Source organism: Lepisosteus platostomus, chromosome 7 (genome assembly GCF_059453375.1).
Source record: "Lepisosteus platostomus isolate fLepPlt1 chromosome 7, fLepPlt1.hap1, whole genome shotgun sequence".
Lineage (NCBI taxonomy): Eukaryota > Metazoa > Chordata > Actinopteri > Semionotiformes > Lepisosteidae > Lepisosteus > Lepisosteus platostomus.
In genome coordinates this window covers 2,224,751-2,248,722 of record NC_142617.1, presented here as the reverse complement: position 1 = coordinate 2,248,722, position 23,972 = coordinate 2,224,751, and the positions used below count along the sequence as shown (strand labels likewise).

General features: G+C 36.8%; 4 protein-coding genes across 4 annotated transcripts; all 4 read right to left on the bottom strand.

The window, feature by feature from the left end:
- Positions 1 to 3,208: 3,208 nt before the first annotated feature.
- On the bottom strand, positions 3,209 to 4,428 carry LOC148657830 (olfactory receptor 52E8-like). The gene has a single exon (XM_088641879.1). The coding sequence runs from the start codon at positions 4,404 to 4,406 to the stop codon at positions 3,417 to 3,419; it is 990 nt and encodes a 329-aa protein (XP_088498005.1). The 5' UTR covers positions 4,407 to 4,428; the 3' UTR covers positions 3,209 to 3,416.
- A 5,440-nt stretch (positions 4,429 to 9,868) lies between these two features.
- LOC148657829 (olfactory receptor 4B13-like) lies at positions 9,869 to 10,828 on the bottom strand. Its single transcript, XM_088638280.1, has one exon. The coding sequence runs from the start codon at positions 10,823 to 10,825 to the stop codon at positions 9,869 to 9,871; it is 957 nt and encodes a 318-aa protein (XP_088494406.1). The 5' UTR covers positions 10,826 to 10,828.
- A 4,894-nt stretch (positions 10,829 to 15,722) lies between these two features.
- LOC148657828 (olfactory receptor 52D1-like) lies at positions 15,723 to 16,649 on the bottom strand. The gene has a single exon (XM_088641878.1). The coding sequence runs from the start codon at positions 16,644 to 16,646 to the stop codon at positions 15,723 to 15,725; it is 924 nt and encodes a 307-aa protein (XP_088498004.1). The 5' UTR covers positions 16,647 to 16,649.
- Positions 16,650 to 20,462: 3,813 nt separating this feature from the next.
- LOC148657827 (olfactory receptor 4B13-like) lies at positions 20,463 to 21,646 on the bottom strand. The gene has a single exon (XM_088641877.1). The coding sequence runs from the start codon at positions 21,547 to 21,549 to the stop codon at positions 20,602 to 20,604; it is 948 nt and encodes a 315-aa protein (XP_088498003.1). The 5' UTR covers positions 21,550 to 21,646; the 3' UTR covers positions 20,463 to 20,601.
- Between the last annotated feature and the right edge of the window lie 2,326 nt (positions 21,647 to 23,972).

The window sequence follows — 23,972 nt, the reverse complement described above, 5'->3', positions numbered from 1 at the left end:
AAATGGTCACACCAGTCAGCAAAAAGAAAACCACTGGCCCACACAGTGAAGGTGGAGGGTCCTGACTAACAGAGGCCAGGTAGGTGAGGGTGGGAACCCAAGACCACAGACCAGGGACAGCCACACACGTACACATGCATAACACATACTGTACAGTACATAAACCCCTGTCCTTCCCCCCAAGAGTTACCAATGTCCTTGATAGTTCCCATCTATCCCAGGAAGCTCACCTGGGGCGGACATTGTCACGTTCATAAACCCCTCCTCTTAAGGATGCTCCAGCCCTTCCTTGTTTTTTACTAATCTCCCGAACCTGCTCCCTGTTCCAGCCCCCTTTTCAGTTCACCTTAAAAGCCAGACGCTCACTCTGTTCCTGTCTCTGCTTTGGTTTCCGTACCAGGTGAGTCCGGGACCTGGAAGCGCCTGGTCCCGTCAAGTTTTTAGTTCCAGTTCCCGTGCCGGTCCCGACCCGGTTCCTGTTTTGAATCCGTTTGTCTTGGTTGGACCACCTGGCTTTGGACTTTTGCCTCGTCTCAGATTTCCCCTTGGACTTACTTCTGGACTGTTTGCCTCGGCCACACCTCCCCCGAACACCAGCACACCATGGACACACCCCCTGTTTTCGTTCCTGACTCCCGCATGCTTTCTTCCCCGTGTTTTCCTCACTCTACCCTGGACTGTGCTAAAAGAATGCTTTCGTTACAGACATCACCCCATCGCTGCCTGTGCCACCAGGCCTGCCTGGAATAATTGTGACAAATATTTAGGATCCTTATTAAGGAATAAAAAATCAGGGCCTGTAAGGAAACATACTGTAAATGAACAATCTCTCCGATGTTATCAAAACCTTTAAAGGCTTCTTTACATTTGCATTACTATATAAATACCAGCAGAGACTGATTTGGAAAGCAGATGTTAATCTGTCAGTCAGACCGACAGCTCCTTGCAGCAGGGGGTTATATAAATACTTTACTACAGTATTATTTTACTGTTAGTAACACTTTACTGTTAGTGACAATTTAATGGAGCAACTTGGGTAAGAAACTTTGCTCAAGGGTATAACTGCAGTGTCCCACCTGGCCTTCAATATCACAAACCTATAGTCAAGAGGCTAGAACCAGCAACAGCCTTAGACGTAAAGACAGGATTTTGATTTTGGAGTTTCAGACAATTTAATTTGATGTCTGTACAACTACCATCCAATCACAAGCACCACTACCACTCTGTGTGCTTATGTTTTGTTTAACTCCAAAACTACAGGACATGGAGTAGAAGACTAGATAAACGCCCATGCATCTTTATGCAATTCAAACCCAATGGGCACAAAATGATGTGGGAAGTGGCAATTAACTAGATAAACCAGCTAGGTATGCTGTTAGTTACATTAGAGGAATGGAGGTGGTTTTCGGAAAACAAACCCATTGGATGAACAATGAGAATATCAATATGAATTTGCTTAAATTAAAATGAATACGACCATCATTAAAACACACATTATTTTAGTTCATGGCAATGCTATAGTTCATTTTTCAGGGATGCCAGAATTACAAAATATATTATTGTTTAGTGTGGCACAGTTGTTAACATTGCTGCCTGGCATGCTGGGGCCCTGGGTTCAGTTTTGGACCTACAGTGCTACTTACAGTATATGGAGTTTTATGTTCTCACCATGGTCACCTAGTTTCTTCCGACAATACAAAGACAAGCTGGTACCTGTAGTTTAATTGGCTTCTAGGAAAACTGGCCCTGGAGTGAGTGTGTGTTTTTGTTTCTGTGTGTACGATGAGATGGATTGGCGTCCCATCCAGGGTGTATCCCGGCTTGCACCCTTTGCTTGCCAAGACAGACTCCAGCTCCCCTGTGACCCTGAATTGAATCTTTTAGAAAATACATGGATGAATTATAAACGTTTATAGGAAATTCAACATTTATGGCCATTTCATAGACATGTGCAATGTAGTGACTTTCATTTCAATTCAATAAATCCTTTTCTCTACAATTATTGCCTTACTTATATTTATTTACTGTACAAGCTTTATAAAAATTACAAGCATACTATTAACTCTATACAGTTCTTTGTTTTTCAGTGCTAGAAACTGCAGTGCACAACATTAAAGAATGCACCAAAGGCATCCATAGTCCTTTTATCTTCTTCTTCTTGGAAACAATTATACAATATATATTTCATCAGACATTTAAAAAATGAAGCCCACCTTACTTTCAAAATGTTTTTTTAATGTAGTTGTGACCAGTGCTTGCAATAATGATCATTTGTAAATTTCTGCTTCACATTTGGGAAAAGCAAGTACAGTGAAATCCCTTGGTAGTTTATCTGGAAGGCATGGTGGGAAAAATACCCTTTTGACTCTCCTTAAGAAACCTTTTTAATGATGGTTTTAAATTCATGTCCTATTAAGAAAATATATCATACGTAGAAGGTGTCTTCTTTCAACCTGTGTTTCCTCCAGAACATGGTGAAACACAAGGCTTTAATGTTATAAAAACTTGCAAGTGCAAGTGCAAATGCCTTTAAGCTAAATAATCACTTGTGTTTATTGGCAGGATTTTTTTATTGTACAGAAGCAAAGGCTTCACACTATTAAACAGTGCTGTCATAATGCCACTGAGAAACTACAAGTTGGTTTAATACATTTCATAACCTTGCAAAACTGTAACATGTAGATGTAGAAAATAATTTATATTTATATCACTTTAGCACAGGAATTTGAGGATGTAAGTTTTTATTTATTATTCACAAAACCAGAAATTTGGCTGTGAAAGAATCTGTTTTTAAATCTCCTTTGTAATGCTTACAGCACACCATAAAATCCAGGTGTGGGGTATCACATTGCTGTGTAACACTGTGCCAAACCTGGTATAATATTTAATATTTTAATAATAGTGTGTATGTATTTCTTTGCTTAAAAAAGCTATTTTTGTTTTTAAAGTTAAACATTAAGTACAAGTACACAAGGGGACAGAAGGTCGAATTACAATTAAGAGAAAGAATGGTAAAATAATGGTAAAATTAAAATAACAGTACAGTAAGGATAGACAGACATAGTGTGTCAGAAGGGCTATACAAAAACAAATTAAGAAGTAAATACGTGCATTAGAGCAGTAAAGCTATACAAAGTTTAATAACATCTATAACAGGAGTTCAAACTCTGCAGTTGCTAACAAAGCAATCTCATTCCCTTATCCGCTTTACCACAGTCTCTGTCTGTCTGTGACTAGGAGGGGAGTGTGAAATATTGCAGTCATAAACAGTGTTAAGGAACTGTGACTTCTGACAGACAGACTTGTTTGAAAAATCTTCCGTCCAAATGTAACAGCGTTTTCATGGTAGAGGGTGCCCCAGCTCACCTGATCTGTGAAATGTCCAAGTGCCCCCACCCTAACATAACCAAACATTCTCATTTCATATGTGAAAGACATGTTATTTTCTGCTTGTTTTCTCTAGGTGCTTCAAAGGAATTCGGTTTCCTTCCAACAAACATTCTTATAGTCCTTTTCTTTATCTCCTGCATTTTAACTCCATAGATGATGGGATTTAAAAGAGGGGGAAGCAACAGAAAATCTATTGACATAATAATTCTCAGGACATGGGGCATATTGCTTAGATCGAAACGGTAGTGCACAACTTCGAAAAAAGTGGCGACACTGTAGTTCATGAAAGTCAGTAAATGAGGGGTGCAAGTTTCTAGAGCTTTAGATCGAGCTTCCTTTGAAGCTTTCAGGCACACTGCCAGGATCCTGATGTAGGAGTAGAAAATCACTAGAAATGGGGGAACCATGAGAATAGTTGTAACAAACAGACCAAAAGCACTATTAACAGACACATCAATGCATGAAAGCCTGACAACAGACCAGTTGTTGCAGTATAGTTTATCTATTATAAAGCCACATAAAGGTAACCGGATAGTTAAATAAATATGTACAGACAAAATACAAATGGGGTACATATACACAAATACTAACAGCTTAGTCACTTTTGATGGTGTCATGATGCTGTTATACCTTAATGGATGACATATGGACAGATATCGGTCATACGCCATCAGAGCCAATATTGAATATTCAAATGATCCATATGTATGAATGCAAAACACCTGAATCAAGCAGCCAGTTCTAGATATAGATGGCATTTTTGACAAGATGTTAACCATACATACAGGATAGAATGCGGAGCTACCATATAGTCCATTAAAAGCAAGGTTACAAATGAATATATACATTGGGTCATGAAGGCTTCTTTGTGTAGTAATTACAGTTATAAGAACTATGTTCACAAAGACAATCAAGAGAAAAACTAACAGAGTGGACATAAAGTACAAATACTTGATATTGCCGGTTATCTCATAATCAGTAAAATGCAATGTTGTCACAGGAGTTGTGTTCTGCATTGTTATTGTCCCTTGATTTTTCTGAAGGCACCTAGAAATAAATAAAAAAACGTGTTAAAGATTTTTTTTCCCCATAATACATATTGGAATTTCTTATTAGAAATATTTTTAACTGCCAGCATAAAATATCTTTTATAATTTAAGATGTCTTTTCATGATTTATGAGGTTAAATATCTTACTTAAGTCCTCTAGATCCTTGATCAAAATATTTACAGCATCTTAAAGAAATGTAAATGCACACACGAAATAAGCTTAATAATTTATTTTTAATCTGTATGTTTTTCTTTGTTCATTAATAAATAGTCTTCTTTCTACCTTGCATATTTTACAAATACTTTGTGAATGTACATCACTTATTCACAAATAAGGAACCAGAGAACGTTGGAAATATGCAGTATGTAACATTTGTCTGTGAATCAATGACTTTTACAGTATGTTCATTCTGTAGTTCAAGCCCTAGTGTGTTTTTTTGTAGATGATCTATCTGGGGCTGAACTGTTATCCACATACTGTGTGTATTAAAACATTTAAAAAAGAGTGGCCTTTTAAAAAAAAAGCAGAATGTGTAGAATCTGAATTGATGTTCTGTACTAATTTACTGGATGGAAATCCTTAGGGTCCAGCTCAGTAACGTTCCAGCTGTACAGTATGTACAGTATACAGACCTCTCCATATTGATCAATCAATATTATCTCTTATCACTGCTGCTTTGTGCACATACTGTACCTTAAATTCTTGTCATGAACAGTGGTTCTGGATGGGTCTTCACTACAGGAAACACCACCTTCCCCTAGCCTGGGGAATACTGGAGTGTCTTCTGTTTGTAATGATTCCCAAATGGGAGGATGTTAATTGGACTCTGGCTCAGATTCAGACTTCATTAAAAAAAAGGGACATAAACAAAAAAAGACTGAACATCTTTCAAAAGGGAATTAATGAAATATTTTTTAAAAAATAAGGACTGAATATAATCAAATACATCTGCTCACACAGCCATACTTTTAAAACAAACAAGATGTCAGCTAGATTTCATTCCATAAAAATAATTTCAGGACTGAATGAAACAGCTTGATTTAATTTCAGTTTTACAATGCATAGACTTTAAAACAAAAAAGTTCAACAGCTTAGCTTCAGATGACCTAGCTTGTACTTTTATTACTACAACAGCCATTAATAGTAGTATTACTGATACTGTATCGCCACAGGCAATTAAGATGTGAGGTCTCAATGCTTGTGAAAATGTATGGTGGCAAATATTCTGAACATCAGAACAAACTTACCACTATGAATGTATATGTTTTTAGCAAAAACAAAGTGTGAAGATTTCAAATATGGATGAACTGTGGTGTTATTTTAATCATTCAGTTATTACTGACTTAGCGTAATACTCTTGAGTGACACTGACTGTGAACTAATTGCACACAGGTGCTGAAGTGATTTAACGGTTTGAACGTCAAGCCTGATGAGCATAAAGAACCAAAAGAAAAAAGAAAAAAAGAAAATACCCCCACCTATCAAGAAAACAGAGCCTACCTAACAGCAGCATTTAGGAGGATGGACTGAGACAGCAGAATATCAGATACAATGTCACGGCATAAACCGTATAAACTCCAGGTGACAACAACCCATGCATCAACAATTCATTCCTGAGAAAGCAACAGTAGAGCCGTCAATTGCACATCGGTCTGCCACACAAAGGCCCAGTGCTTACCAACACCAATAAGATAAGATCACTTTATTGGCCATATACAATTTCTTGGATTAGGAATTTGTCTTTTCACATACCCCAGCTTGCTCTCCATGAGCCACACAGACAGGGAGAGAAGCTTTGGGGTCAGAGCGCAGGGTCAGCTATTTATACGGCACCCCTGGACCAGCTGGGGTTAAGGGCCTTGCTCAGGGGCCCAACGGAGTAGGATTCCTCTACCAGCCGCGGGATTTGAGCCAGCAACCTTCAGCCACAGGCACAGATCCTTAGCCACAGAGCCACCACTCTGCCCTTTTGTTTTTTCATTAGATAAGAATGGATCAATGTTCCTTGATGCACCAGAATGTGGTTGCGGAACAAGCACCTCAACTACAGACACTGGCAGGGTTGTGCAGACCATCCTGGTGGACACCAGGGATAGTGACACAGACCTGTAGAATGACACACTACCTATTGATAGGGATGTTCAAGTGTGACCATCTGAGCAGGAGTTCCTATATAACTCCTCGTGTAGTGATTAATGATTATCCCACTACACAGTGCAAGTCTAATCAAGTGCCGGGACCTTTATAGGTACCTTTTCACTGGGATCTTCCACATCAATATTCGGGCAAGACAAAGTGGGCCCTCATGTTTCTCACGTAACAACAACCATACTGAGATAATAATTCCTGATTTGTATTCGGCTCCTTCCTGGAAACTCCACTCAACACACTTTACAGCTAAGCTGGATGATGCGATGGCAGCCAAAGTGTTCCAGTATGCTCACCACACATTAGCTATCAGTGGGGAGGAGAGTGATGAATCCAGTTCATAGATGGGTATTTTTAGGAGGCCAATGGGAAATTTGGCCAGGACAGGGGGGTAACACCCCTGCAATTTAAAAAAAAACACCCCAGGATTTTTAATAACCACAGAGAGTCTGGACCTTGGTTTTAAGTCATATCCTAAGGATCTCAACTTTTTACAGTGTCGTATCCCCATCACGCAGGATTAAAGCATTCTCCTGGCCCCACTAACGCTTCTTCCAGCAGCAAACTTAGTTTTTCCTAGGAGGTCTCCCATCCAGGTACTGGCCATGCTCACACCTGCTTGGCTACGGTGGATGTGACCCTGGCCAGTACCTGACCTGAGCCCTGATAATCATCTGTGGGAAGAGCCTGGACATCCAGGGCTCTGAGATCACTAAGCAGGCAAATACTTATACAAGCTTTCTGACAGGAATGAGACAGAATCCCATAAGATGACATCTGTAATATCACACATCCTACTAACCTGTGACTATACTGTTGATGAGTTAAGAGTTAATTTAGCTTAATGAAGCTGCGCCTTTCATGTCTTGTGTGCTTAATGAAATATCAGTTCACATATGACAAAATAGATAACTTTGCAATATTTTTGCTGTTTGTATATGTATTTTAGCAGTTTTGTCATGATTTTTATACAGTTGTAGATAGATTTTAGGTTGAATTACCTTTTTCAATTCATTTTCTCTGATGTGTGTTCAAGTCTCAAAAGGTCAAATATAATTTATATTTACTAATAAAGATTAAGGAAAATAAATAATATTACAGATAATATAATAAGCATAGAATTAGCACTTACAAGTTCTTACAGAAATGAACCTGGAAGACTGTAGAGCAGATTAAGTTTCCTTTAAGATGCTTCAGTCCAGGTGAAGTATCAATGTCCTTCTGTGCTTGTTTAGATATCTGCCTCTCTCTGCAGTCTTTTATTTTCTGAATTTGCTCCCAGCATGGTTTCTGGGGATTGGTATCCTAAATTGAAAGAGGTCACGTGTCACATGATTCACATTCACCAATCAGAACATTATTGGGTGCTGTGAGTTTTAATGAATATTTATCTGCTTTTTATCAAAGGTAACTTATGCAACTCCTTGAGAGTACTGGGTTTTGGCTGGTTCAGACAATAAAATCCCTTTTTGATAATATTTTTGTATCCTTACCTCATATGTAAATAGACTGAGTAGTGTATAGAGGGGAATATACTGTATGACAGCTTATAGTCATAATATTTGAGAGAAAACTTTAGTTAAATCTGTTGTGGAAAACTGTAATTTCCCCAGGATGTACCAATTAGGAGCAAAGGGAGAAGTGAGTGAATACTGTAGTGTGAGCAGGCCAGGTTATGCAGCAAGCTTGTAGGTGCCAGCATGAGACAGGGGGCGCTGTGGTGGAGGACAACAGGGACAGTGTAGTATTCCCTCACTACTCCAGTTACTTCAGATACCACTTTATCCGTGTTAAAATTCTCACCATGCATTCCAGATGTCGTACATTACTGGAGACCCATTCATTTTTCATGGTTTATCTTAACAAAGGTTATCAAGGTGCAGCGCCGCACCACACAACTCTCTCAAAGACAACTTTACAGCTTTTGATGATATGGAGCAGTTTAATGTGGAACCTTATTTTTCAGCAACTGATGGCTGATTAGTTTTACACTTACTTTTTGTCAGTTGTCATATCCTAAGAACTCTGGTAGATATTACGTAAGAATACAGACACAGAAAAACAGTGGATTATTCCTTTGGCAGTAATAGTACTGAAAAAAGGTTTTTTGTTTTTGTTTTTTTTTATATGACAGCTATCAGTGCCATTTTACTCAGTGTAATAGCTTCTGATTCACTTGTGAATGTTGTAGGTTCGAATCCCAAATGGGATGATGCTGTTAAATGTTTGAGTTATTTTTTCTCACAATTGAAAATACTTCCTTTCATAGTTACTCCACATCCTAACAGGCTGTCCTGCAATGCCATGGCATTCATATAATTAACCCAAATTAGATTTTTAGTAACTAGAGCAGCAGATGCAATTTGATAATCTCCTGATTGTCACCAGTGAACAGCAGTCCCATTGCTCTCTGTAATTATTATACATTTCACACAATTGGCCGATTCACCCTGCTGACTGTGAATGTGAACTCATGTCAAATTTGCATTATGACTTACTGTAAGTGCTCAGAATTATCAGTGCATCAGGTGATATCCATCTTTGTTTTTATTGTATGTGTTTGGTCCACATACAAATATATGTAAAAGTTTGATGTCTGTACAAGTATTCAAAATGAAATAATAAACAAAATAAATTGTTTAACTTTTCAAAGTGACCCAGGTTGTTGTGAAACTATGGGCATGGCAGCACTGCACTGCTTTCAGTTATTCAATAATTTCTTACAAAGCATGGGTCTGTGTTATTTAATATATCTAATGGATTTATAAGACAACTATTCTCTGTACAAGTGAAAAATCCATTATACTGTCCAAACCTTTTTTAAACAATAGGCAGAATATTCTATTTTATCAACAGGAGTGGAGTCTCACTGGGACTTTCTCAGTTTTTTATCACGGAACAAGAAATAAATATAGTTTTTCATTGCTTAGGAGAGGGACATAGAAGATAAAAAAGAGCTGTCTTCCCTAAATTAGAGAACAAATAAGAGGTCAAAGGGCAAAGGACAAAAATAATTCAATGTTTCATCTTAGAGTGCTAATATAATATAGTAAGTGTAGTTCAACTTTTTAAATCTCTAACCTACTGACAAACAAGCAGACCAGGAAATCATTTGTATGGCCCATTACCACACACACTACTGCGTACCACTTGAGAGAACACAGTGGGGGCAAATGTAGAAAAGCAGTTTACAAGCATTTGCATTTTTCACTGATTATCAATGTTCAATCTTTCAAAAGGTTCAGTGTGTGGTTATAAAACGGATTTATTTATTTAGCCCTCATTCAGTTGTGTCTTTAAGGCATGGAGCTATTATGCATGGGACTAAAACCTTTTTAACTGTTGTTCTGATTTTTGCAATTCTGATGCCGTAAATAACTGGATTGAGGAGAGGAGGAAATATGATAAAATATATTGATAATATTATTCTCACTATAAATGGGACATGTCTCATATTGAATCTATTTTGAACAATTTCAAAGAGACATCCAACTGAGTAATTTACAAGACAAATGAGATGTGGAGCACAGGTATTCACAGCTTTAACCCTGGATTCCCTAGAAGATTTCACACAAATACTAAGTATTTTTGTGTATGAATATAAAATTAAGGTCAACAGGATACCTGTGTACAGAAATGTACTGATAAGCCCATAAATGTTATTAACAGTGTTATCTATACAAGAAAGCTTGACTAATGAATAGTTGTCGCAATATACTTTCTCTATAATGTTGCCACACAATGGCAGGCACATAGTTAAGGTTATAGTGATGGCAATTCCAATTGTCGAATGCAGCCAAGTTGATACAATAAACGTGCACACTTTCTTAGGAGTCATGATGCTGTTGTATTGTAGTGGGTAACAGATGGAGACATACCTGTCATATGCCATCACAGCTAAAGTTGAAAACTCAGTACTTGCATAGGTGTGCAAGCAGAAAACTTGCACAAGACATGCGACCTTTGCAATTTCTTGTATGTCTGACAAAATGTTGACCAAAAGCGAAGGGAAGAGAGCTGTGCTTCCATACAATTCATTTGCAGACAGAGCACACAAAAAGAAATACATGGGCTCATGCAGGGTCCTCTCCACTGAGATCACTGCTATAAGAAGTGAGTTTGCAACAATGATGGCAACATAAACTACTAGAGTAATGGTGAAGTAGAAGTATCTAATCCGCCCAGTTTCTCCATATGCAGACAATATGAATGAAGTGTTGTGAGATGAGTTCCCCATGGTCCTCAGCTCTGAATCAACTACATGAGAGGGAACAGAAAATATTATATTTATTACATATATTTATAGCAATGGAACAATCTTCTGTAATCTGTGCATTGTTGAAAGTATGGACCAGTTACATTGCATTGCTTATAAAATACATCTATTAACTAACAGCTAATTATATGCATCTTGTATGAGAGATACACAAACACAAAATGAAAGGAGAACGTGCTCATACACAGAGGTGTGCAAAAACAAACACTATGCAAAATAATGTATTGTTGAATGATTTCCACTGAAGCCTCCCATGAATATATAACAAGACCTAGAAATGGTTCAATCATAAAACAAATTTCATCCATTGAGCAACTCTAGAGCAACTGATCCATCACATATTGATTAATTCAGTAACTGAAGCTGTTGGTGAACTATCACATTGTTGCTGTAGCAGTTTAAAATTTCCATCACACTGTGCTGTTTCTATGAGGCAAAACAGATATTCACATCTTTCACTGTGCACATTGACAAAGTTGTAAAGATAATGCAACAATTGTACAAAAAACCTTTTGTCCCTGAAAGCTTTTCATCTCCAGCCTTTATATTTATACGTCAGTGTTTATAAAATATTTTAATGTTTTCTAGGACCTTTGGAAGTACAAAGTATTAAAGAAGCTTTAATATAGAATAAATGTTAAAATGCTTATGCCCAGTGCTACCAGGTCATTCAATGTATCTTTAATCTACATTAACTACACTGATTGTCATTGCACACCCGTCTCCACTTACAGACTTTCTGGTTAAATTTTTAAGTACATTGAGAGAGAAGCAGACAGAGGTAGAGAGCTAAGGGGGTCCACAGAGAAGAAAATACATTTTTGTATTACCTGTGAGCTTGTTTCAGATGGTTTTGAGTCCAGAATACGCGTTGAAAAATAATTGCATGTGTTGTTCTTATATACAGTACATCATTTCAGCAAAACATCCAAATACCACCTGTAACTGGATCAGATCATGAAAATGCCCAGGGAAAAGTATTGCCAGGTGATATAATTCTGACCACCAAACACAACATCACTGATGTAGAATTGTTATACCAAGAGCTACAAAGGATATTCCATGAGGAAATCATTTTTTATAACAGGGAAAAAAACAATATTATTGTAATTACGAAGCACATACAAAGTTTGTATAACGTAAACATACACAAAGTATGTATATACAGTATAACATAACAAAGTTTGAGTAGAGACCTGAGTCAGTGTATTCTAGCTGCCTAGGAACAAGTGAAGAGTCATCCAACACTGAAAGAAAAGACACAATGTTTCAGCTTTTAATAAATAATCTAAAGATCACTTGCTACTGTATGTTAACCTAAACCCCCAAATTTGTAACTCCAAAAACCAAAATCCTGCCTTTTCTGTACTTCTTTTGCTTAGTTTAGAACTTTATTTTTCCTCAGCTTGAGGTATTATACTGTATGTTGTTCATTTTTTCACAATTGGGAGAAATATTAATTTATCTGCTCTAACAATATACATTTATTGTTTTCAAGACTTATTTTTTTCTTCTCTGTCTCTGACTATCAAATATCCTTTTTTAAAAAAAGTGTTTGTATTTCATTACAATGTGTAATTTTAGTGTAGTGACTAGCATTGCTGCCTCACAGCTCTGTGGCTCTGCGTTCAATTCTTAGAGTATGATCTATGTGAAGTTTGTATGTTCTCCCTGTGTTCACTTGGGATTCTCCCACTGTCCAAATAAATACTGGCCGGTTCATTGCCTGCTGGAAAAAATGGCCCTGGTGTGTGTGTGCATGCTTGTGTTTGCATCATGTGGGCCCTGAAATGAACAGATGCCCCATCCAGGAAGTATCCTGCCTTGTTCCCGTTGCTTTCCAGAATAGGATCTGGCTCCCATGTGAACCTATATTGGAAATAGTGGTAAAAAAAAATGGGTGGATGTATTTCATTATATTGTACTTTCTCACTCAAAAAGGGCTTATAAGCTGAGGATATCCTCCTCTAGAGGGTGCTACAACCCTTTTCTGTTATGATTAGGTTAAGTTATTTCCCGGTGTGTTTCATTTGTATTTTGGTTTAAAAGCCTAGCGTCTCTGCAGTTCCTGGCTCAGCATTGTGAGATGGACGCCCGGAAGCCCGCCTGCCAGCGGGTCCAGAAGAGACCCGACGGCATAGGCTTCACCCCGGTGTCCTGACCATCTGAGTCCGGGGCTCTGAGTGCGTGGTCCCGTTATTGTTTTAGTTCTCTGTGCTCCCGGTCTCGGTTCCTCTTCCTGGGGATTTTAAGTGTCTTCGTCTTGGATAGATCATCCGGCCTTTGGATTACGGACTGTGCCCTGATTACTCTTTTTGGACGTGTTTGGACTTGGTCGTCTCCCCCCTGTCTGTCAACCCATCCTAACTCTGCTGTATCTTCTCCTGATGTCCTTCTCCAGATTCTGCCGGATTATAACATCTGCATAGGGTCTTTAACAATGCACTTCATGGGAGTCTCTCCCGGCTCCCATGACATATCCGTTAACATTCCCATACTATCCCAGAGTTTTGTGGTTCCATTTTAATAATATCTATCACAATCTGAATGCCACAGTCCAGGAAATATCTGGATCTTGTTTGCAATGTTACTGAAGACCCTTTTTTTTATCATGGTTTATACATCTTGGCAAAGGTTATCAAAATGTAATTCTTCACACAATAGTGCTGAAATCCATCTTTGTTGATTCTGTTAATATAAAATTGTAGAGTGGAATTCAGTTCAGCAGCTGCTGAGGTTTAATTAGGTGTCAATGTTCAGCTTTCATTCATACTGTAATATCACCAGAAACTGGGTATCTAAGAAATCTGAATAATGATAAAAACAAAGGGATGCAAGCTGTTTTTACACCAGTGAAAATTTTATTGATAGACATTAGTGTAATTTTACATGTAACATCACCTCTTCACAATATTAATATTATTATCTTTCCTGTACATTGTCATCAGTGGAACCCAACAACATTCTGTCCATTTAACAATTTTTCACTCACCATTCTTGTCAAGAAGTGCAGACTGAAGTCCTTGACAAAAATGAGGCTGGTTACAAGAGTTTGTGTTATTAAAAAGATGAAAACAACTTAACAATGAAAATGTTCTTGAAGAAAATGCAAGAAAAAATAGAAAAATTAACATTAATAAACATTAATAAAATGTTTTTCTGAATTTATTTTCCTTGCAAATATTTGTAAATTTACATATTTTTTAATATATAATAATTTTGTAATGTTGTTCTTATTTTTGTTGTTCTTATTCCATAAATAATTGGATTGAGGAGAGGTGGAAATATCAAGAAATACAGTGATAGTGCTACATGAACTTCACTGTATGAATCAATGTGACTCATATTAAGTCTACTTTGAATTACTTCAAGGAGACATCCCACTGAAAAGTTTACCAGGGACATTATATGGGTGATGCAGGTACTATATCGGGACTAAGCAGATCTTAATCCTTTTTGTATGAGAATAAAAAATGCAGAGAAAAGGCAGAGCTACAGAGACATGCCAAACATCCCATAAATGTGATTAACAGTAGTATCAGTGCAGGCAGGTTTGATAACTGATAGTTATCACAATAAACCTTTTCTGTGATCTTCACACACACTCTAGTACATCATTTTAACAAAATGAAATGCAAAAAAATTAAAGGAGACAGTGCTGTATAATCCTAAATAATTTATTTCGTTGAGAAAACAAAGATGGAATCCAGAATATGGATCTGAGAAAGTTAATTATGATTATTATTAAGATGAAAAACTGTTGATTACTTCACACCTACATTGCACAGGAACTAGTGAACTTTTATACTCCACTGTATCAGATAAACACAATAAGCATATTGCACTGTATCTCAGTCAATCACACATTATCTGAAGAAAATACAGTATATTTATGACAGTAATGTCAAAGTAATAGTGTGCAGTAACAAATTACCAAGGTCTTTTTGGCCCTGGGAGGTTTTCCATTACAGAAACAAGAGACTGAGAGAATCCCACTCTCTGTTTTCATGGTTGTACCATGGATTCAGCACAGTGCTTGATGTCTCTGTATTCTAAACTAAATACATTCACAATAATGTACTGTAGAACAATTGTTAAAAAGTCATAGGTCAATCATAAACTAATTTAAAAGCATTGGATCACCTGGTGGTGACTGAAATATAAAACAATATTAAATCTTGTAGTCACGTCTCAATCTTCAATCTCAGCATTTCTGTGCTGAAAGTAAAAAGCATACAGACTGAAGCCAAGGAGGTGTGACATGGCCAGTATCTCCTGGGAAAGCCAAGGCTGTGGCTGCAAGAGGTGTTAGTAAAACCAGTAGGGGGCGCTCATCCTGTGGTGTGTGTGGGTCCTAATGTCCCAGTATATGGATATGGACGCTTTTCTGTAAAAAAAGGTGGCGAACTTCAGAATAAATGTAAAACCGATCTCCTGGCCCTCAGTGGTCCTTAAAAATCCCAGGGCATTTCTTGGAAAGTATGGTAAAAATATGGTGCTCTGAGTCTCCAGAACCCTAGCATTGTAAGAGGTACAGTATAAGAGCAGTGGGTATGGAAAAAGCAGATAAGTCATCACTAACTTTATTTAAAACAGATATCAGCTGTGTACCGGAGAAGAAATAACGCTCAAGTTGCCTCATTTTTTCTCACACTTGGAGAAAGGAATAAAAAAACAGTATTTCGCTCAATTTATTTTACATTTAGATAGTTGTACTGTCTGACTGAGGGGCAAATGTTCTCATGCATAAGACCTTTTTAAACGTTGCTCTTATTTTTGTTATTCTCACCCCATAAATAACAGGATTGAGGAAAGGTGGGCATATTAAGAAGTACAGTCTCAATGACGGGCTAATATTCTAAAGCTTAAATCTCAATTTTTTAAATGTTGTTCTTATTGTTGTTATTCTTAGTCCGTAAATAATTGGATTCAGCAGAGGTGGAAATATCAAGAAGTACAGTGATAGTGCTACATGAACCTCATTGGAAATGTGACTCATATTAAATCTGTTTTTAATTATTTCGAAGAGACATCCAATTGAAAAGTTTACAAGAGATACTAAATGGGTGCTGCAGGTATTGAAAGCTTTAATCTGGGATTGTCTGGGTGAATTTAAGCAGATCTTAAGAATTTTTGCATAGGAATAGAAAATTAGGAGCAAAGGCAGACCTATAGAAAAAAAGGTACCAAACAGGCCATAAATATTATTAACAGTAGTGTCAGTACAGGCAAGCTTGACTATTGAATAATTATCACAATAAACCTTCTCTATGATGTTACCACATAATGGTAGGCGCACAGTAAGGCTGAGAGTGATAGCAAATCTAACCATAGAGAAGAACCAGATAAATATAAGAAACACACATGCTTTGTTAAGAGTCATGATTCTGTTGTAGTGCAACGGGTAGCAGATGGACACATACCTGTCATATGACATCACGGCTAAGTCTGAAAACTCAATAGATCCATATGTGTTCAAGCAAAAAATCTGCATAATGCATTGAAATTTAGAAACTTCGTGGAAATCTGACAAAATGTTGACTAAAAGTGAAGGGAAGAGAGCTGTGCTTCCATACAATTCATTTGCAGACAGAGCACAAAAAAAGAAATACATGGGCTCATGCAGGGTCCTCTCCACTGAGATCACAGCTATAAGAAATGAGTTGGCCACAATGATGGCAACATACAATACTAGTGTAATGGTGAAGTAGAAGTATCTAATCTGTCCAATCTCTCCATATGCAGCCAGTATGAATGATTTGATGTGAGACGAGTTCTCCATGGTCTTCAGCTTTGAGTGTACTGCTGTCTGAGGAAGAGAAAAGTTTATTTTTGCAATGGAGAAATTTCAAATAGCTTCATGCTGCATACAGTAAGGGCAATCCTGATGCAGCTGGATGTTTATTCAGCTTCAGTCCTGTGCAACTCTTTCAGCTGTTATTCTGTCAATTTTCTTTCAGTTATTTCCATATTGCAAAATTCACCAGTACACAGTAGCTTTTGATGCACTGTGACATTATGCCTGTATCAGATAAATGGTTCTATCACACAGTCTCACATTATTTAGCATGCAGGTCACAAACTTGAAAAGAAGCTATAAGGAGTGATGATTCCTATCAGTACTAACTGTAAAATACATAGACTAGGATGGAGACTGAAGAAGGAAGGTATGAGAATAGATAGAGAAGGAAAGAGCACCATTTACCTGTGAGCCTGTTGGATGTGAAGATTTTGTGTCCAGAATGCACTTTGGAAAAAATTTCCATGTATAGATTTTATATACTGTACATACAGTATTGTCTGGACAGCAAACACCAAAGTAATTGGTTTGGATCTTGTAAATGTCAAGAGAGACACTAAACAAACAAAATACATACTGTAGATGAAGGAAAACTGTTTTGCCCAAAGCAGCCATCCGGATATTCCATCAGGAAATGAGTGATCAATCATTTCAGAAAAAAAAACAAGACTGCTGCAATAATGAAATCACCAAGCTAACTGGCTTGTCTGCAAAGGTAGATTCTCCAAAGACCAATCATGTACCACATTATTGTACACTGAAGGTACTTTTAGAAAAAACGATGTTATATTGGACTGTCATATTAGGGGTCATTTAGTTATAGATTATTTATTTTTTAAATGAGGTGTATAGTCAAAAATGTTTATGATCCACATCGAAGGGTATTGAAAGGAACTCCATGCACATTTTATCTAATCCGGTATTTGCCTCATCTGTGTCTTTTGAGTTAATGAGAGACGATCGCCCATGATCTTGAGGGTTATCTAATGAATAAATGGTATATATTTTATCTATTTATCATGGGAAACAGGATATAACATTTCATATTAGAAATAAAAATTCAAAATGAAATATTATTAATAGATATATGTTATATTTAATTATATAAAAAAATTAACAATATGTGTTTTCTTTATCAGATTGATTGGAAATGTGTTGATGATGCAGTTTAGTTTCAATTTAAAAAACTGAACTAATTGAAAAAAAAATGTCCATCTTCAGACCACATGTCTTGATGGGACTGTCTGAAAAAAAGCAGCAGCTGGGGAACATTTTTCATTGTAAACCTGATTGAAAGGCCAAGCACCAAACAGGATTATTTGGATTCACCATGTTACAGTATACACCAGCTACACTTTATTACACTGCAAATCCCAACTGTTAACCCACTGAAGCTAAGGAGGTGTGCTGGCCAGCAACTGGATGGGAGATCTCCCGGGAAAGCTAAGATTGCTGGTGGAAGAGGTGTTAGTGGGACTAGTACTGTAGGTGTGTATACACCCAGCAGCCAGTGGGTTCTGCCCAAGTATTGTGATGGGACACTATACTGTAAAAAATGATGAGATGTAAATCCTGACTCTCTGTGGACTTAAAATTTCCCAGGGAATTTTTGGAAAAGATTAGGGGTGTAACCCCGGTGTTCTGGCCAGATTTACCCCTGGCCTTATCGCTTATTGACTCCTGATAATCCCTATCTATGAACTGGCTTCATCCCACTGTTCTCCTCCCCAGCTGGTAGCTGGTGTGTGGGGAGCGTACTGGCGTACTTTGGCTGACATTTCATCATCAAGATGGGGCTACATTGGTGGTGGAGGAAAGTCCTAATTACCTGTAAAGTGCTTTGACTACAGTGTCCACAGAAGTGCTATATACTGTAAATGTAAGGAATTTTTGACATACTGTGCTATACTGTATATGATTATAAGAATTGTGAGTGTACTGTAGTTTATACATCTGGCTGAGTAAAAAAAAGTTAAAGCTTTGGTTTGACTAGGATTTGAACCTTGTTCTGTGCGGTACTGCTAATACAATAATCAGGATTGATGTGCATTCTGAGTGGCTGCATATGTACCTACTGTACAGTATATTTCTGTGTAGGAACAATGTACAGTACTTTTTCTCATTGCACAACCTATTCTTTGAACAGAATAAACCTCTTTCTGGTTTAGTTTTCTCTCCTTTGTTGTTTGAAGTAGCAAAATGGAAGCTTGTGTGACAGAGCCATCAACGTACTATACATAGTTTTATTTGGATATGAAGAGTTTAATACTTGAAATACTGTAACACTCCCTTCTGTTGCTCTTTTGGTTAATCTTAATGATTTAGTCATTCATTTTTTCCCTGTCAGAACAGACAGGCCTTGTTCAGGCATTGCAAAGAGGTCTGAATGGTACACAGACGAAGCAACATCTTCAATGTTGTGCTGTGATTAGTGAATCATATGTTTTAGTTGATATGTCAGATGGCTTATACTGATCTTAAATCAGTATGTCATTTGTAATTGCCATCCTACTGTACAATTTCTGTATTTAGAGAGTTTTGGATTATTTTTCCACTTGTCATTTTTCATTGAGAGGATAATATTGTCGAACGTCAGTCTTTTTTTATATATTGTTCATTTCTCACTTGAAAATGAGGCAAGACATGTTAGATCTGTTTTCAAATATCTATTTTCAAATATTTTGAGAAAACAGCTGCAAATTCACAGAAATGTTTAAAAGTGCTGCTCAATTGGTACTACAGGAATTCAAAATGTTAAAATGGAGATCCTTTGAAACTTTAAGCAAATAATGCAATATTCATAGGAATGGTAAGAAGAACATTTCCCCTAGGGGATAATAAAGTTTGAATTAAGTTGAGTTAAGAATAGAATTAATGTGAACAAACCACATTTAGCAGCAAGCATGGGGCACTATTGTGCGGGATGCAGAGAATAAATGTAAATACAGGTACAGTATATACAGTAACACAGTGGAAATTATTGTTTTTACAGCAGCGATAATTTTATTGACAGCTATCAGTGGCATCATACATCTTACATCATGTGACATCACCTCTGTACAAATTAGGCGACATAGCCTATTCACAAAGAAGCATTTGGACATGACTGCCTGGGGAACTGTTCACATTCTGATATATGTTTTTCTTGTACATTTTCAATAGCAACTCGTACAACATACTGTCCTCATAGTATTGTGATTAGTTGACAAGAAAGAAACGTGCAGGCTAAAGGGAGAGGCACTACTTGTCATAAGTGCTGTAGTACACTAGACATTGTCTTTAAAAAGAGGAAACAATTGAACTATTCAGGTATTAAATTCCATTCTTGTAATAATGCGTTTCTCACTGTAGGCAAAAACATTTTTCATGTTGTAATGTCTCTTCTATCTCATTTGATCTCCAACACCTACATTTGGAAACATCAACGCAATCCGCATCTTTTATTCTTTTAGATCCTCATTTGCATGTGTGACTCTAGTCCTCACCCCTAAGGTCTGCCTAGCATCTCCTCAAGACTCACCTAATGTATTCAGACGGCACCTATGACCCTTCACCTTTACTGGACAGACCAACTTCTTCCACTGAACAAGAATCCTGTTCAGTGCTTTCTCTCACTCCTGACTAAGCCTCGTTCATATCTTGGATTTATTTTGAAATGTTAATAATTGATTGGATTATTTACAGCATGTTGGATCATTATTGGATAATTATCATTTAAATTACAGTGTGGAAGCTTCCATGCACAGAACAGTATTGTATTTGATCAGTATTGTTGTTTTCAAATTGTTTACATTCATATATGGATATTTCTTTTAATGTAAGTAAGTTAAAAGAACCTCAGATCAGCCCAGTTTCTACTCAAATAAGAAATTACAACATGGTGATGATAACGTTTTTCTGTCATCTTTTTACAATTCTGTTCATATTTCATGTTTTGCTATTGTAAGAGCGAGGACCTAATTTTCTTGTGTATAATAATTTTTGTAAATGTTGTTCTTATTTTTGATATTCTTACTCCATAAACGATTGGATTGAGCAGTGGAGGAAGAATCAAGAAATACACTGATAGCAGGATACGAGCCTCATAGGGAATTTTACTCATATTAAATCTGCTTTGAATTATTTCAAAGAGACATCCAACTGAAAAATTTACCAGGCATACTAAATGAGAGCTGCAGGTGTTCAGAGCCTTCACCTGGGATTCTCTGGAAGATTTTAAGCAAATCCTAAGAATCTTTGCATATGAATAAAAAATGAGAAATAAAGGCAGACCTACAGACAGAAACATAGTGAGGAGCCCTAAAACGCTATTAACAGTAGTATCTGTACAGGCAAGTTTGAAAAGGGAATAGCTGTCGCAATAAACCTTCTCTACAATGTTGCCACACAAAGGCAGACGTGCTATTAGTAATACAGTGACGGCAAATCTAGCCAGAATAAAAACCCAGATAAGCATAAGAAATGCACATGCTTTTGTAGGAGTCATGATTCTGCTGTAGTGCAATGGGTAACAGATGGACACATACCTGTCATAAGCCATTACAGCTAAGTCTGAAAACTCGATAGATCCATACGTGTGCAAGCAAAAAATCTGAAGGAAGCAGTTCAGTTTAGAAATTTCCTGTATGTCTTTCAAAATGTTGACTAAAAGTGAAGGGAAGAGAGCTGTGCTTCCATACAATTCATTTGCAGACAGAGCACACAAAAAGAAATACATGGGCTCATGCAGGGTCCTCTCCACTGAGATCACTGCTATAAGAAGTGAGTTTGCAACAATGATGGCACCATATACTACTAGAGTAATGGTGAAGTAGAAGTATCTAATCTGTCCAATCTCTCCAAATGCAGCCAGTATGAACGAAGTGATGTGAGATGAGTTCTCCATTCCTTCAGCTTTGAGTCCGCTGCTGTATGTGGAACAGAAAAGTTGGTTAGAATGGATTAAATTTTAGCAAGCTGCATGTTATAAGTAACCACTAAGATATCATTTATTAAAGCCATATGTAAGCTCAAATATTTGATTAAACTGAATGTTACTGTTTCATAAAAGCTTAAACCATGTCTATGTACAGTATAACTCAGTATGACTCAAAATTCTCTTAGAAGATTACGAAGATGATAAATGAAATTAAAGATATACATTTTAGTGGCCAATGATTCATTTCACAAAGAAAAAGAAATGAAACGGTGCTTCATCATTTCAAAGAAACATATTTAAATGTAGTTTTTTAAAAATCATACAGCACTGAAAAGAAACATTTACATCTGACAATGTCAGTTGTCTTACAGTAAGTCTCCCATTAATATATAGACAAGACCAAGCTAAATTTAACTCAATTGTTTAGCTAAAGTATCATTGAAGAAATCAGTTAATTTATTGACCCTTTCTTCTATAGAGATTTTGTGCCACTGCAATTCATATTTCGATTAATTAATTCACATTTCGATTAAGTACTGCATTAATTAATTGCAGTACTATGACTATATACAAGTGATCTTACAACTTTGCATTCTTTTTCTAGCTATTAAACAGGTTAAACAGATGCACAATACAAAGATGTTTCTAAACTCTAGAAACAAGAGAGAAATAGTTTTTTAATTGACATTTTTATTCTTCTGCTGTGATGATTACTAAGTCCATCTTTTTATTGAGTTTTTTATTAACTATGCGAAAACAAAAGTCAAGTAACTTTATATGATATAATAATTTATAACATATAATAAATGTGAAAACTCCTATGTCCTACAGTACCAGTACAGTGCAGTGCCTAATCTAGTCTAGTCACGCTTAACAGATTCATAGTCATAGATTTTCTTTGCTAATTGTAAAAGTACACAGACTGAGAGAGAGGCAGAAACAAAGGGAGACAGATATGAGTGTAGACAAAGAACTGAACAGCACCATTTCAATTACCTGAGAGCCTGTTGGAGGAGCAGGTTTTGTGTCTAGAATATACATATTTTCATGTGTTGTACTTATATATTTCATTTATGTAAAAAAAAAAACACCAGCTTGTTTGGATCTTGAAAATGTCCAGGGAAACTTATTACTAGGTGACATAATGATGTGCATTAAACACAGCACCACTGAGGGGAAACTGTTTCACCCATAGCTGTCAAGCCTATCCCATTAGTAAACCAGTAATCATTTCAGAATAGAAAAAGTAAACAAGACAACCGTGAATCTGAATTTACCAAACTGATCACTTGTCTGCATATTTCCATATGAAGAAAATGTATACCTTTTCACAACATTATTGCATACAGAAGTATTAACTACATGCTTAACAAAAAAATTGATTCACTGACATACAGTATGAGGGCATATTAGGGCTAATTTGTCCATGAATGCATTCAGTCCAAAAGAAATGAGATATAGAGACGGAAATGCTTATAATATACTTATAATATACAGAAGAATTGCAGAGCTCCTACTCTTGATCTCACCCAAATACATATGCCATTAAAATATGCTCCTTTACTAAATTAAAATGGATACTAATAGGAGTGAATGTTCTAAAAATCCTGAAGACCTTGAGGATTACATTGACAATTTCTACAGAGTTGTGAGTGAACACGAACGTGAAGCTAAATGCTTGCATTGGGACATACTGACACAGGTTCAAGTGAGTCTGATGAGGGGCCAAGCCATGTCTGCAGTGTTTCTGTTTGAAAAGGTGACTTCTACATCTGAAATGTTTAAATCATACCTCAATGCCGAGCTCTTCCGTGACTCCAAATTACAACTTGGCTGTGAGGAAAAAGTAATTCACCTTAGGATATCATTTTGCTGCTACCAAGTTTGCTAAAAAGCATGCCCATGTTGAGATGACTAGTTAATTTTTTTCTCCGCCCTCATGTCCATATATATTTTTATCACTTTCCTTTGGTTTAATGAGAGTGGGATAAAGTAAATGGTAAAGAGCCACATTGAAAATTCTGAGAGGTAATTCAGGTGGGGGGAGGGGATGAGGAATTTGCAGGATGACACACTCTGGGTCATAGGGCTAATAGCTATTGTTATAATGGTTACTATGCAATGACTAGTCTCTTCCATTCATATTTAGTGTTGAGGTGGATGATTGTCATTGTGACAGGGAATGTGCAAGGTGCCAAAGATGCAAGAAACCCATTTAAAATCGATAGGCTGTCACTAAACTATATCTGCCAACATTAGGTAGTTCAGGCTTATGGTAATTCATAAAAGAGAGGTGGGTCACCATTTTAATTTGCACAAGAAAGGATTATTCTTTAAGCAGCTATTTCTTTAATAGATGTAATATGTTGCCTAAAAAATGCAGATGGCTT

What these genes read in the sequence shown, in the direction of transcription:
- LOC148657830 (XM_088641879.1), bottom strand. Translation starts at nt 4,406, where the DNA reads ATGCAGAACACAACTCCTGTGACAACATTGCATTTTACTGATTATGAG.
- LOC148657829 (XM_088638280.1), bottom strand. Translation starts at nt 10,825, where the DNA reads ATGGGGAACTCATCTCACAACACTTCATTCATATTGTCTGCATATGGA.
- LOC148657828 (XM_088641878.1), bottom strand. Translation starts at nt 16,646, where the DNA reads ATGGAGAACTCGTCTCACATCAAATCATTCATACTGGCTGCATATGGA.
- LOC148657827 (XM_088641877.1), bottom strand. Translation starts at nt 21,549, where the DNA reads ATGGAGAACTCATCTCACATCACTTCGTTCATACTGGCTGCATTTGGA.